Genomic DNA, 11,994 nt, shown 5'->3' with positions numbered 1-11,994 from the left:
GTCAAGCGGAGCTCTCGGCTCCCTTCCTTCACCAACCTGGGAGAAGTTCGCTCTGGCCGTCGGGGAAGTCTGGAGCCGGAAGGAGCCGCAGCGGCCGGGCTCCGTCCAAAGTGCCGGAGGGCGGAGGGCGGAGGCCGAGAGAAGCGTCCCAGGCCTGACAATCCCGGCAGCCGCCCGGGTCCGAGCCCAGCCGGGCAGCGAGACGGCGCGCGTGCGCGAGACGCGGCGTGGCTTGCGGCCTACCCCTTCCTCGAGGCGCCCCTCTCCCCCCCTCCGTTCACACGTTCCGTCGCGGTTCGGGTCAGGCCGGGCGAGGCGGAGGGCAGGGCCGCCTGTCTCTCCTCCCCGGGGGGGGGCCCTCCGCCCGGACGACCCTCTTTACACCAAGGACGTGACGGGGGGGATCTTGGCGCTTTCGTCTTCCCAAGGCTGGAGGTTCTGGAGCGCGAAGAGCGAGGAGTTGTGCAGGCAAAGCGGGTCGGGCTGGATCGACTCGTTGAGCGACTTCTGGAAGGCGTCGTGCTGAAGCTGCAACATCAGCCGGCTCGCCTGTTGCCGCTCGGCTTCCCGCTCCTCCGCCGTCTGCCTCCTGCGGACGCCAAACACAGGGAGGGATCAGGCTCGCCCGCCCCGGAGGCCCCTCGCCCGCCCGCCCGCCCGCCTTGCGCCCTCCCTCCCTGGGCCCGGTCTCCAACTGGCGCCCCCCCCGTTCCGCCCCCAGCATCCATCGGATCAAAGGGCCCGGCCAGCGCTGGGACCCATAGTAGGGAGGAGGGTCTGGGGAAGTTCCAAGGGGTCAGTCGAAATCGAGGAGGAGGAGGAGGAGGAGGAGGAGGAAGCCAGCCAAAGAAGGGGAAAACTCAAGATTGGTAGAACGAGAAAGTTTTCTTTCTTTCTTTCTTTCTTTCTTTCTTTCTTTCTTTCTTTCTTTCTTTCTTTCTTTCTTTCTTTCTTTCTTTCTTTCTTTCTTTCTTTCTTTCTTTCTTTCTCTCTCTCTCTCTCTCTCTCTCTCTCTCTCTCACACACACACACACACACACACACACACAGACGACCCCCCCCCGGGAGGTAGTCGAGGACTTCTCATTAGGTCAGTGGGACTGAATCGAAAAAGGGGTACACAGCCGCAGGGACCCTCGTAGTACCGACCCCCGGGAGCTCCGCCTGGTGGTAGGGGAGAGGATTGGGTCGTTTTCGCGCGATTGGAAAGACAGCCCGGATTTATTTATTTTTATTGTTTATTTTTATTTATTATTATTACTTTTGCATTTTATGCCAATCCGGCCTACGCGAGGATTTTATAGTTCAAGGCGATTAAGGTTGATGAAAGCACCGCCCGGTTAAGCATTAGAGAAACTTGTCGGGAGCGATTTGTTGGCTTTCGGCTGTGATCGTATCAAACCAGCCCGGAGAATTTAGGTATTTTATGGATCAGAGCGTCGTGCGAAAGAAGGACACTGAATAAACGAAGCAGAATAATCAAAAGGGGTTTAATAAACCAAGGTTCAGTTAGCTATTATGTGCGAACCCCGTTTTTGTTTTTTGTTTTTTTGTTTTTCGAAATAGTGAGCATTTTATTCCTGGCCCTATTAAAACTTCAAAAGTGACCAAGGGCTCTTCCGCGACCGAGAAGCACAAACGTCGCGGTTGCTGAGATCGTCCGCTTTTTCTCCCTTTCCCGAAAGGCCGGGGAACAAAATCGACGGGGTCGTCCGCCACCGTCCTTTGTGAGGTTTCGTGGTTGGTGCGTTGACCCTCCCTCCCGGTCCGATCTTGTTCTTCTCCCCCCCCCCCTCACGCCGGGAAAAAAATGGAAATCAAAAACCTAACACTCTTCTTTCCCCCACTTAAAAAAAAATAGTCTGGATTCCCCAGATTTCTGTACTTCGGAAGCGCCTCCCTTTTCCAGAATATTTCCCAAGGTAATTTTGGGAGGGGAAACTGAGGCACAGCGTCCCAGACAAATGGCGTAGGGTTTTAAAATCAGAGAATCCAATCAGAGGATTGATTAGGAGGGGAGAGGGGCAGGGAAAGGCAATTGCTTTCTTCGATCCCTTTTTCATTTGATCACGTTTTAATTGTTGCCCGTCGTGCGACGCACGCTTAAGCCCTAAAAGGGTTGTGTGCGTTTGTTTGTTGTGCGTACATAAATACATAGGAAAATGAAGACAAAAACGCGGTTTTCGAATCCAGCCTTAAAAGCCTCCTGGCCCCGAGAATCCTGCTGTCAGCTCCCAGCAAAGTTCCGTCCCGGATCAAAACAACGAAGACTGGGACTGCATGGGAGCTTGAATTTTATGGGAATTTTATGGGAATGCAGCTGCATCGTATTCGCCTTGTTTCCTCACAGGGCTCACAAAGGCGAGAGATAATAATAATAATAATAATAATAATAATAATAATAATAATAATAATAATAATAATAATAATAATAATGTAATTAATAATAGCAAAGGTACAAAAAAACTGCACTACTCGGAACATCTTACATTTTAAGGAGATACCTGGTTGATACCTAGGATGCTGGCAGCAACCCGTGTCAGTCATTAGTGCCAGTCAATTTGAATGTTCAGTTGACTGAGGTTCATGTTTTATTATTATTATTATTATTATTATTATTATTATTATTATTATTATTATTATTATTATTAATAATAATAATAATAATAATAATAATAATAATAATAATAATAATAATAATAATAATAAAAACCATTTTTCTGCCATCAGAGACAAACAAACGATTTGAGGATCGGGGTCATGCAAGACAAGCGTGCATATTTACTTGGAGATGGGCTGTTCCCTTTGCTAGGCACAGTTGCTGATAGCGCTGGGCAAAGAGGGGGGGGGCGGCATAGCCGCTTCGAGGCTCCCTGGCGACTCACTCCGTTCTTAACCTCCTCCCCACCGTTGCGCCAGCCTGGCCGAATTCGCCAAAAAAATGCCTGCCTCTGCCAAAAAATTAAACCGGAGGGTAAAGCAGATTTTTTTCCAAAGGCAGACCAGAAGCTGGACCAAAATTAAACAAGGGTTACGTAGAAGACAACGAAGTCGGAAAATAGAACCACCGAAAGTGGGACGCGGGCAAACTGGTTTTTCGAGAGAGAACGCGGTTTTTTTTCCCCTTCCGATTCTCAACCAGGCCAAGCAAGCGATCGACCATTCCCCCCCCCTCCCCTGCAACTTTCTGAAATCTGAACGGAGACTCGCAGAGAGGGTTGGCCGGTCGTGAGAATCGTTGCTGACAAATGATGCGGGAACTAACCATTATCTGAATGCTTCTTCTCCCCTTATTTCTAAAAGGTCATAAGCGAGTCCTTGTAATTAATTCTCCCCTGGCAGGTAGTGTCACTTGGGCCCTGGCTGCTAACGCCCATTTTTCGGGTCGAGTTCCGACGGCGGCCGGAGGAAGGCTGGCCTGATTTCCGGCTTTGGCCTACCATCTTTGAGCGCCTTGCACTTTTTCTGAGCCAAGGGCCCTTTCCTGACACTACAGATACACGCACGGAACACCCATCGCTACCCTTCCGAGCCTGAAGCCTGCCAGTTGCTTAAGCCGAACTAAAATGGGTGTCCCTGGCCTCGGATTCTGTAAGTTAGTGAAACCGATATGGGTACCCAAACGCATTTGCGAGTAGACGGCTTTGTAAATCGAATAAAATGCACACACGCACGCCTCACGGGCGCGGACATAATACCCTGCCGGAAAGCTTGGCAGGGCAAACTGCTCCGTATAAGCAGCCACCAACCCTACTTCTCAGGGGAGAGCACTGATGGCGTTCCCTAGTCTGGTAATGCAACGTCTGCAAGAAGAAAAGCAAATTCAGAACAGGGAAAAAATTTTAAAAAAAAAACCAGCATACACATACAGGTGTAGGAAAAAGCAAACTCAAAAATCGTGGAAAAAGAAAAACAAAAGAAAAGCTCCGGAACCTAAGAAGCGGATTCTGTGGAAACCCGCGAACTGGATTCTAACAGCTCGGATCCGGCCAGCAGGTTCTGAGTGGAAAGACACCCCCCCCGGGGCCGTCCCCGCAAAAGTCCCCGTGGCTCGGAGGGGCCCTTCAGCCTGGGAATTGGGGCAGGTCGATTAAAACAGGCATCGAAAGAAACGAGGCGTAAGTATATCGCAAGCCGCATTAGTAGAGCTTAACGGCATTAGCATTGACTTTATTATTAAAGAAAATCTTAGCATAAGGGGAAAGTGATAATATTGTATTATTAGTATTTTAATGCTGATACTAATGCGACGACAACAATTCGCATGCGCCCGTTTTATCCTTCTTTGGCGTCTTGGGTTTTAACTTCACCCGAGATTTCAGCCGAAACACGGAGAGAGGATTTTCCCTGTCAGCTGCTATTTTCCAAGGCAGCCTATTTACCTGACGGTCCCGTACGGTAGTACAAAACAAAACAAAACAGAAACAGAAAGGGCGGCGGCCGAGGCTTTGCGACTGAACCGGAGACTTGCTGTTTGCGGAGACCACGCAGCAGACTCGGCAAAAAGGCCATGGGGGGGGATGGATCCAGACCACCCCCACTCCCTGTAAACTGGGGGCCCCTCTCGCTCTGGAGAAGACACATTGGAAATCTGAGCCCTCGAAGTCAAACGCCGCGAAATCGTGAAATCCGCGGGTTTCGCCTGGGACTGGACTTGCTGAAACCTCGGGAAAAGATGTTTTTCAACTCCATTCCGGCACCGGAGCCTTCCAGCCGAGGAACAATAGCCGAAGACACTGCTCTACATTTTCATGGGTTTGGGGAAAGTCGCTGCCAGTTGGGCGGCAGATAAATTAAATTTATTCATTAATCGTTACCATGATCCGTCGCTCAGTCAAGCCGGATATTTAAACTGGGTTCGGCATTTTTATCCACCTAGCGAGTCCTTCCCGATAACCCGAGGTGTTTGTTGTTTAATGGTGTTAAAGGTACCGTCGCAGGATGTTGTTGTTGTTGTTGTTACTATTATCATCACCATCATCATCGTCAAGCTGGGGGTTGGCCAACTGGGAATTGGCAACGCTGGGTAGGGTAGGGGCCAGGCTTGCCTCCCCCTCCTTGGCCTTTGGAGGAAACGGGTTGAAAAAACGGTGGGTGGACAGGAACGCCGCTCCACTCGCCTCGCGTGTCGTTCGCGCGGCTTCTGCGTTCTCCGATCCACGCTCGCTGGAGGTCGCGGAGAAGAACCGAGGGAGCCGGATTAAGTCAGGAAAGACATTCGGGGCCACCACCCGCGCAGGCCCTGCGAGAAGCCAGAGCTGGTCCCGACTTGGCAGAGGAGCCAGCCAGATCCTTTTGCCCGCTTTCCTCGTGACCCCAGCCTCCCAGCGCCCCCACGGCAAGCCAGGCCTCCGGGCCCACAAAACGGACAACGGCAGCTCTGTTCTGTCTCAGATTCAGGAGAGGCCCGCTAAATGTTAGGGAAGGTCCGTTCTCGGCCGGGAGTTGAAATTCGGCGTTGGCTAGGCTCGCTGATCTCCGTTTTAGCCTCGACACTGCGCGCTCCACCGAAGCGGCTCCGGACCCCGCTACCGCATCTGCCCCGTTTGCCAAGCTTGCTCGGTGGTTTAACACTGGATAAATTTCCTACGGTGAAATTTTTATGGGTCAGATTCAATAACTGGACTGAGCATCACGTGCGAACGCCTTCTTCTCGTTCTTCCTCCTTTAACTTCCCCTTCTGAGCCTCTCCAAGCCTTGAAAAACCAACACTAACCCCGGAGGGCAACCTGGCATTATATGCCCTGCGCTTGAGGATCCGGTTTAGCGATTGGAGCCGCGAACCTTTCGCCCTCAATCGAAAGGCAAACGGGCTTTCGCTGCCCGCCGAGGGGGCCAACCCGCATCTGGGCCCGCAAACGTCCGCGCCCGTTCTTGGCTCAGCCTCGCCCTGGTTTCCAGAAGCCTCTTCCCGGGGTGCTATTTTTTTAAAAAAAAAAAGATGCCCGCCTCCCTCAAAGCCCCAGCGAGGAAAGAAGGTGGCGGGACGGGCCTTGGGGATTCCGGGCACCCGGCTTGAGGGTATCCCAAGAGAAATGTTTTCCGTGACTCGCGGACTCGGCGCGGTAAGCCGTGGTTTCTGTGAATGTGGTTTAGATTGAAGTTTTCGCGGTTCGTCCGCCTCTATCCCCGAAGAGCCAAACCGGTCGTTGTTTAAGCGGTCGTTGTACCGAGGCGGTCCTTTGCTCAGCGTCTGCCAGGCGTCTTTCCGGCCAAGCCGGGTTTTAGGCCACTACGTTCCGAGGGTCCGATGCGAGGAGGAGGAGGAGGAGGAGAAGGAGGAGGAGGAGGAGGAGGAGGCGGCGGCAAAGGCAAATCCCGGTTCCCAAGCGGGATGGCCTAAAAAGAGTGGGCCATTGGGCCAGGCCTAAAGAGTTCACAAAAGGTTGCGGGCCTTGTTTCGCCTCTACACAGCGCCCTGCAAGGATTGCGAAGGGAGGGGAAAGGAGGAGGAACCCCGACAATGCCTCCTTAAGTAACACCAGCTGCCTGCAATTAGTGCAGGTTCGCATCCCACCAGGCTCAAGGTTGACTCAGCCTTCCATCCTTCCGAGGTAGGTAAAATGAGGACCCAGATTGTTGGGGGCAATTAAGCTGACTTTGTAATAATGCCGCTTGGGGGGGTGTATGAAAGCCCTAATAAGCAGGCATATACATAGAATGAAGGCTACTGCTAAGCTTGTAAGCCACCCTGAGTCTTTGGAGAAGGGCGGGATATAAATGGAATTAAAATAAAAAAATAAAATAAAATAAAATAAAGCCCAACCCGCTTCCCCTGCTCAGCGACCCCCGCCCGGTAGACACCCCCCACCCCCCACCCCCGTTCCCAGACCCAGCCTCGCGTCCGCGGGACTCACCGCCACTTGGTCCTGCGGTTCTGAAACCAGGTCTTGACTTGGGCGTCGGTCATCTTGAGCGACTTCGCCAGCGCCGCCCTCTCGGCCGAGGCCAGGTACTTCTGCCGGTGGAAACGCTTTTCCAGCTCGCAGATCTGCACCCGCGAGAAGGAGGTGCGCGGCTTCTTGCGCTTGGGCGGAGTGCGGTTCTGGTAGGGGTGCCCGATCCTCCGCGTCACCGTGAAGGGCGTGAGCGCCGCCGCCGCTAAGGCAGAAAGCGGGACCGAGTCAGCCAAGGGAGCCGAGAGCCGACGGGCGCCCGGTTGGGGAAGCCGAGAGTGGCGCCGGCCTAAGCGGGGCCCTTAAACCTGTAGCCGCTGGAGCGGGGGGGGGGGGGGGTCGCTCGCTGCTTTCTCCCCGGGCCTTAAGAGACTCTGGCGAGGCGTGGACTCGGGCAGCGACCCGGAGCAGCCTCTCGGAAAGCCCCCCCCCCCGCAGACCTCAGCGCCCGAGGCCAGAGTCTTGGGCTGGACGGGGAGAGGGGGGGGCTGGATGCTTGGGGGCAGGTGACAGTCTTCCCCCGCCCTCACCGGCCCCATGTGCTGGGGGGGGGGGCGAAAGGGGTGGCTTGTCCCGCCCCTCGTGTCAGCCCTCCTGGCGTTGCTGTGGGGAGGGAAGCGAAGCGATTCCGGATCGATTAAAAACCTACAATATGGAAGAAGGTGTGCGTGGCGGGAGGGGGGGCTGTGCCTCAGAAGAACCGGGGGAATATGAAAAGAAAAAGAGATCCGTTTTTGGAAGAAAAATATAAAGCTCAAAGGGCAAAGCCAAACGTCGGTTTTTGGGCAATGGGGAACGCCGAGGGGGCCACCTTGAGACGGAGAAGTGCTGCTCACCGGCCTCCGGAAGGGGGAAAGAAGGCCACCTCGTCGCCTTTTGCCTGCTTTGTTCTGGTTTCGTTTGTTTCCTGGGGTCGCACCCCTCGGAATATAAAGTACATTGCCGAGGAAAGAAAACCGTTGGCCTTGCAGCGAAAAACCGACCCAGTAATTCTAAACGTGCCTACAAATCTATCCCAGCTGCTGTACATATTTCTTCTGAATAAAAAAAGTCATAAGTATTTAGGGATTTCCCGTATATTTTCTCCTTGGAAAAATATACACCAGGAAAGTTACTGATAGTAACTTTTAGGCACCCGCTGAAACGTTTCTCCCTTTTACCCACAAATATAAATTGTGTTGAAGTGACACAGCACACTCACAACTTGCGGTTTGATTAGCCGCTTTGCAAGGTGAGACTAACCTTATCCGCTTAACCCTCTGCTTACCTCGCCCTAATTGGCTCAATCCTGTTTTCATTGGAAGCACTTAAATCTTCACAAATTTCTTTTGTTCTCTTTATCGTCCTCTTCCATCTCTCGTACTAATGCTGTAATCGGATTAGACACAGCCATTTATTTACTCGCCTTCCTTTGCACTTCCTACACTTGCGATTTCAATTCACCGGCCCGAAGAAAACCGTCTCGAGGTTTTCTTATTCTGTGAACAGCCAGATTTAAGATTTTTCTCCCTGGATCACATTGGTTTAGGGGGAGGGGGAAGGAAAGAAAGATCATTTCGATCTCTCTGGAAGGACTCAAGAGATCCCTTTTGTCGTCCTGAAACAGGACCACCCAAATAGATCCTGTATCACACTTTCACGCCTGGATATGCTAAGCAGTCTGCCAGGGGGGAGTGAAAAGAAGAAGAAAAAAATAATAATAGAAAAGCCGGCAGAATGGCCGGGTCGGCCAAATTTTTCCTACCGTAACATCCCACACCTATATATATATATTGTTTCGGCTTTTTAAAAAACCGTTCGCTCTTTTCTCCGCTGGAGAAAGAATGCGATGAAGCCGAGCCAATTTCTCTCGCACGCCGTTCTGGAGACCCAACCTCACCGGCCGACCAGCGTCACTATCTGAGAGCGCTCGCCAGCCCGGCCGCCGCCGCCGCCGCTTACCTGTGAATCTGTCTTTGACGAACCGCCTGCTACTCTCCATCCAAGGGAAGTTGAGGCTGCCAAGGCTGGGTACAGCTGGCATGGCTGGAATGGCACTAGAAATTGGAGGTGGCACTGCCCCAGGGATGGGTCTGTGCGCTGGCACCCGGATCACGCCAGATGGAGCCAAGCTGAGATTCACACTGTAAGATCCCGAGTCTTCGAAGGGAGCCCCGATGCCAGCAAAGGCGCCGGGGAGGGAAGGGTACGGGGCGCTGCTTCTGCTGCTCACGGGACTGCCCAGGTAATTGGTGCCGCCGTCTGATCCTCGGGGGGCGGGCTGGGAAGGGGTCTCCTGATCAGAACTATTTAAAATCTGATCAATCCCGAAGCTGATGGGTTCGTGTTGATGCGGTGTCTGCGTGTTCGTTGGCTGATCCATCCTTGGTGAATAGAAATATTGGCTCAATCGGGGGGAGAGGGGAGGAAAAAAAACCCAGGCAAGATTTCCCCTATAAAAACGCTCCCTTCCTTTTTTTACAGTAGATCCATGTAAGGTCCCGGTTTGTATAGATGTCACACTGAAACTTTGCCAAGAGTGGTCCAGCCCGACAGGCTCTGTGTCATCTTTTTTGAACCAAACCTTGAGTTTCTGCTTCTAATTTCTCTCCGACAGCTGCCATTGGCCACAACAAACAAGCCTCTCTCCTCCCATTGGCTCCCGGGTTTCAATAAAGGCCTAATTCATTGGAATAGGAGCTTAGGGACTGTTCCATGGTGACATCATTTTAACAAACGCACAATAGGTCAAATTTATTAGCTAAGCTAATGTGGGGCGGATATTGCAATGCGCATCTGCGACGGTTGTCTTTCGAAATTAGCCAGATGAAATTGAACAAACCTTTGCAATTACGAGACGAGCTGCTCCCTCCCTCCCATTCTCCAGGATCATTAACCAAGAGGCGAGTTGAGCAGAATTCCAGGCTGGTGATGTTGAGCCCCGCCCCCCCATCCCCACCCCCACCCCTCCGAGCCACCCACCGCGGTGGGATTAATTGGGGATCCACCTAAATCTATCTTAGCATTCTTTGTTTATAAACACATCGTGCGGAAAGGAAGGCCAGCAGAAGGCACCAAGTTGAAGCAAATGCCTTGGGACGCTCCACGCGATTTTGGAACTGTCCAGCTCCACTTGGAAGATGTTCCCTGATGCTGTTGGTGCTGGAATGAAAAAGAGAGTGTCTGATTTGAAATCCAACTTTTTTCTTCTTCTACACACACAAACAATGTCCTTTGCACTTTCCTGGGTTTTTTGGCCCGTCTTAAAACGACAAGCCTAACGTGACTTCTCATGGCTGGAAATTTCTGAGAAAACCTTCCTAGGATGGCCTGGAAAGCGGATATTAGTTTCCAACCGTAGACTGCATTTGATAATGGGAATTGACTTTAGAATTAGGGTTTTCTAAAGTTACACAGGGTGTGCTGGAAAACATATGTATACAGATGTTCATAAGTGCAGGTGCATGTATGCAGATACCCAATATATCCAACAAATTATGACCGTCTATAAGAATTGTGAAGATGGTAGAGGACAGGAAGGCCTGGAGGAACGTTGTCCATAGGGTCACGATGGGTCGGACACAACTTCGCAGCTAACAACAACAACATAAGAATTGTGATCGTTTTCCTGAAGAAACAGGGAAGAGGTCCGGCCCCTCTCCATTCCCCCCCCCCAAAAAAACATTACCAAATACTTGCTCTTAGAGTAGCTTGAGTACAGACCGGCCTGCATAGAAAACAAACATGCCATTTCCTGGATGCTCTGTATTTTTAATCTGCTTTCATTTAACTGACTTGCTCGTCAGGGCACTGGTTTTCTGTTGTTGTTGTTGTTGTTGTTGTTGTTATTTATTCCTAATTCTTTCTGCCCCTTTAAAAGAAAGGTTCGCTTCTCCCTTGGTGAGGCTAGTAGGCATTTGCTTGGGTCAGCCCCTCGATTGCAAAAGCTGGGGGAGGGAACAAAGGGAGCACCCTAAGAAGAGATTCCGTTTTGGATTAATTTATGTCAACCCAATTTATTGCCACGCTGCCCGGGTTTTGTGAGTTTGGAGACGCTCCCTAACGTCCAAATTGGACTAAAAGCGTTAAAAATTAAATAACGTTCAAATGCATTTACTTAGTTTCCCCTTTATAAAAGGAAATGAAAACAGGGAATAGAATTTTCTTTTTAATAGAATGTAATAGTATTTGATCAGCACCTGTTAGGGCGGATTTCATGATTCAGAAAGCGGTGACAAGGAGGGAGTATATTAGTTTTTAAAGCTTAGGATTCAATTACCGCAACACACTGAATAATTTAAGTGGCAACAGTAAATGCAAACAGACCTGTGGAGTTTATTGGGCTTATTGCACAGAAAAGGCTGCAATACATAGGGCGAGCCTTCATCCTTCCTTCCTTCCTTCCTTCCTTCCTTCCTTCCTTCCTTCCTTCCTTCCCTTCTTCCAGTTCTTTTCTTCCCGTTTGATTCGACTTTTCTAGTAGAACTCAAAAGGGAAACAATCCATTTCATCTCTTAAGATGCATTTCTCAATATTTAAGACTATTTTGGTTGTTGTTGTTGTTTTAAAAAAGCAGCAACATACGTTTCCAATGGCAGGATGTTTTAATTTAATTTAATTTAATTTAGGATTTTTAAATACATTTAATTGTTCAGGAGAACAATTGTTATGACTATCCGAAATAATTTGACAATTATATCAGAAACAATTGTTCTTCCGAAAAGGAACAAACTCATTAGTAATGCCATCTTTTGCACGAGGAATTGAAATCAAGGGTTTCTCTCAGCCCTGAGCTTGCCCGATGGAGCTGGTCGAGCGAATGAAATATCTTGGGACCCGCCTGCAAGCCGGACTGAGGCTGCCATCAGCCAGGCCGACCCGCTTCTGCTGGTTCTCTTGGCCCATTCTGGCTTTCTGAACAGACCCCAGACAGGCGCGCAAGCTGAAGGGTTTCATCCTGCCCGCTTGTCGTGGCGGCCGCGGCAGATTCCGGAGATTTTTCACCCCCGCTATAAACAGGGAAGGAAATTCAAGGTCTCCGTGGCCAATTTCGGCCTGCAAGGAGAGCGTTGCTTGGAAAGACCCCGGCCACTCCTCTCTCTTTGAAAAGAGACCGGCT

At 50.9% G+C, this 11,994-nt stretch overlaps 1 protein-coding gene across 1 annotated transcript; it reads right to left on the bottom strand.

The window, feature by feature from the left end:
* Positions 1 to 378: 378 nt before the first annotated feature.
* On the bottom strand, positions 379 to 9,258 carry TLX3 (T cell leukemia homeobox 3; the record flags this gene model as incomplete). The annotated part of the gene is made up of 3 exons (XM_083349810.1): positions 379 to 589; positions 6,858 to 7,101; positions 8,838 to 9,258. The coding sequence occupies 3 exons, from the start codon at positions 9,256 to 9,258 to the stop codon at positions 379 to 381; spliced, it is 876 nt and encodes a 291-aa protein (XP_083205936.1).
* Between the last annotated feature and the right edge of the window lie 2,736 nt (positions 9,259 to 11,994).

Source organism: Vipera ursinii, assembly GCF_947247035.1.
Source record: "Vipera ursinii genome assembly, chromosome: 1".
In the NCBI taxonomy this organism is placed as follows: domain Eukaryota; kingdom Metazoa; phylum Chordata; class Lepidosauria; order Squamata; family Viperidae; genus Vipera; species Vipera ursinii.
The sequence above is the reverse complement of the archived record's forward strand: the minus strand, read 5'-3'. Positions and strand labels throughout refer to the sequence as shown.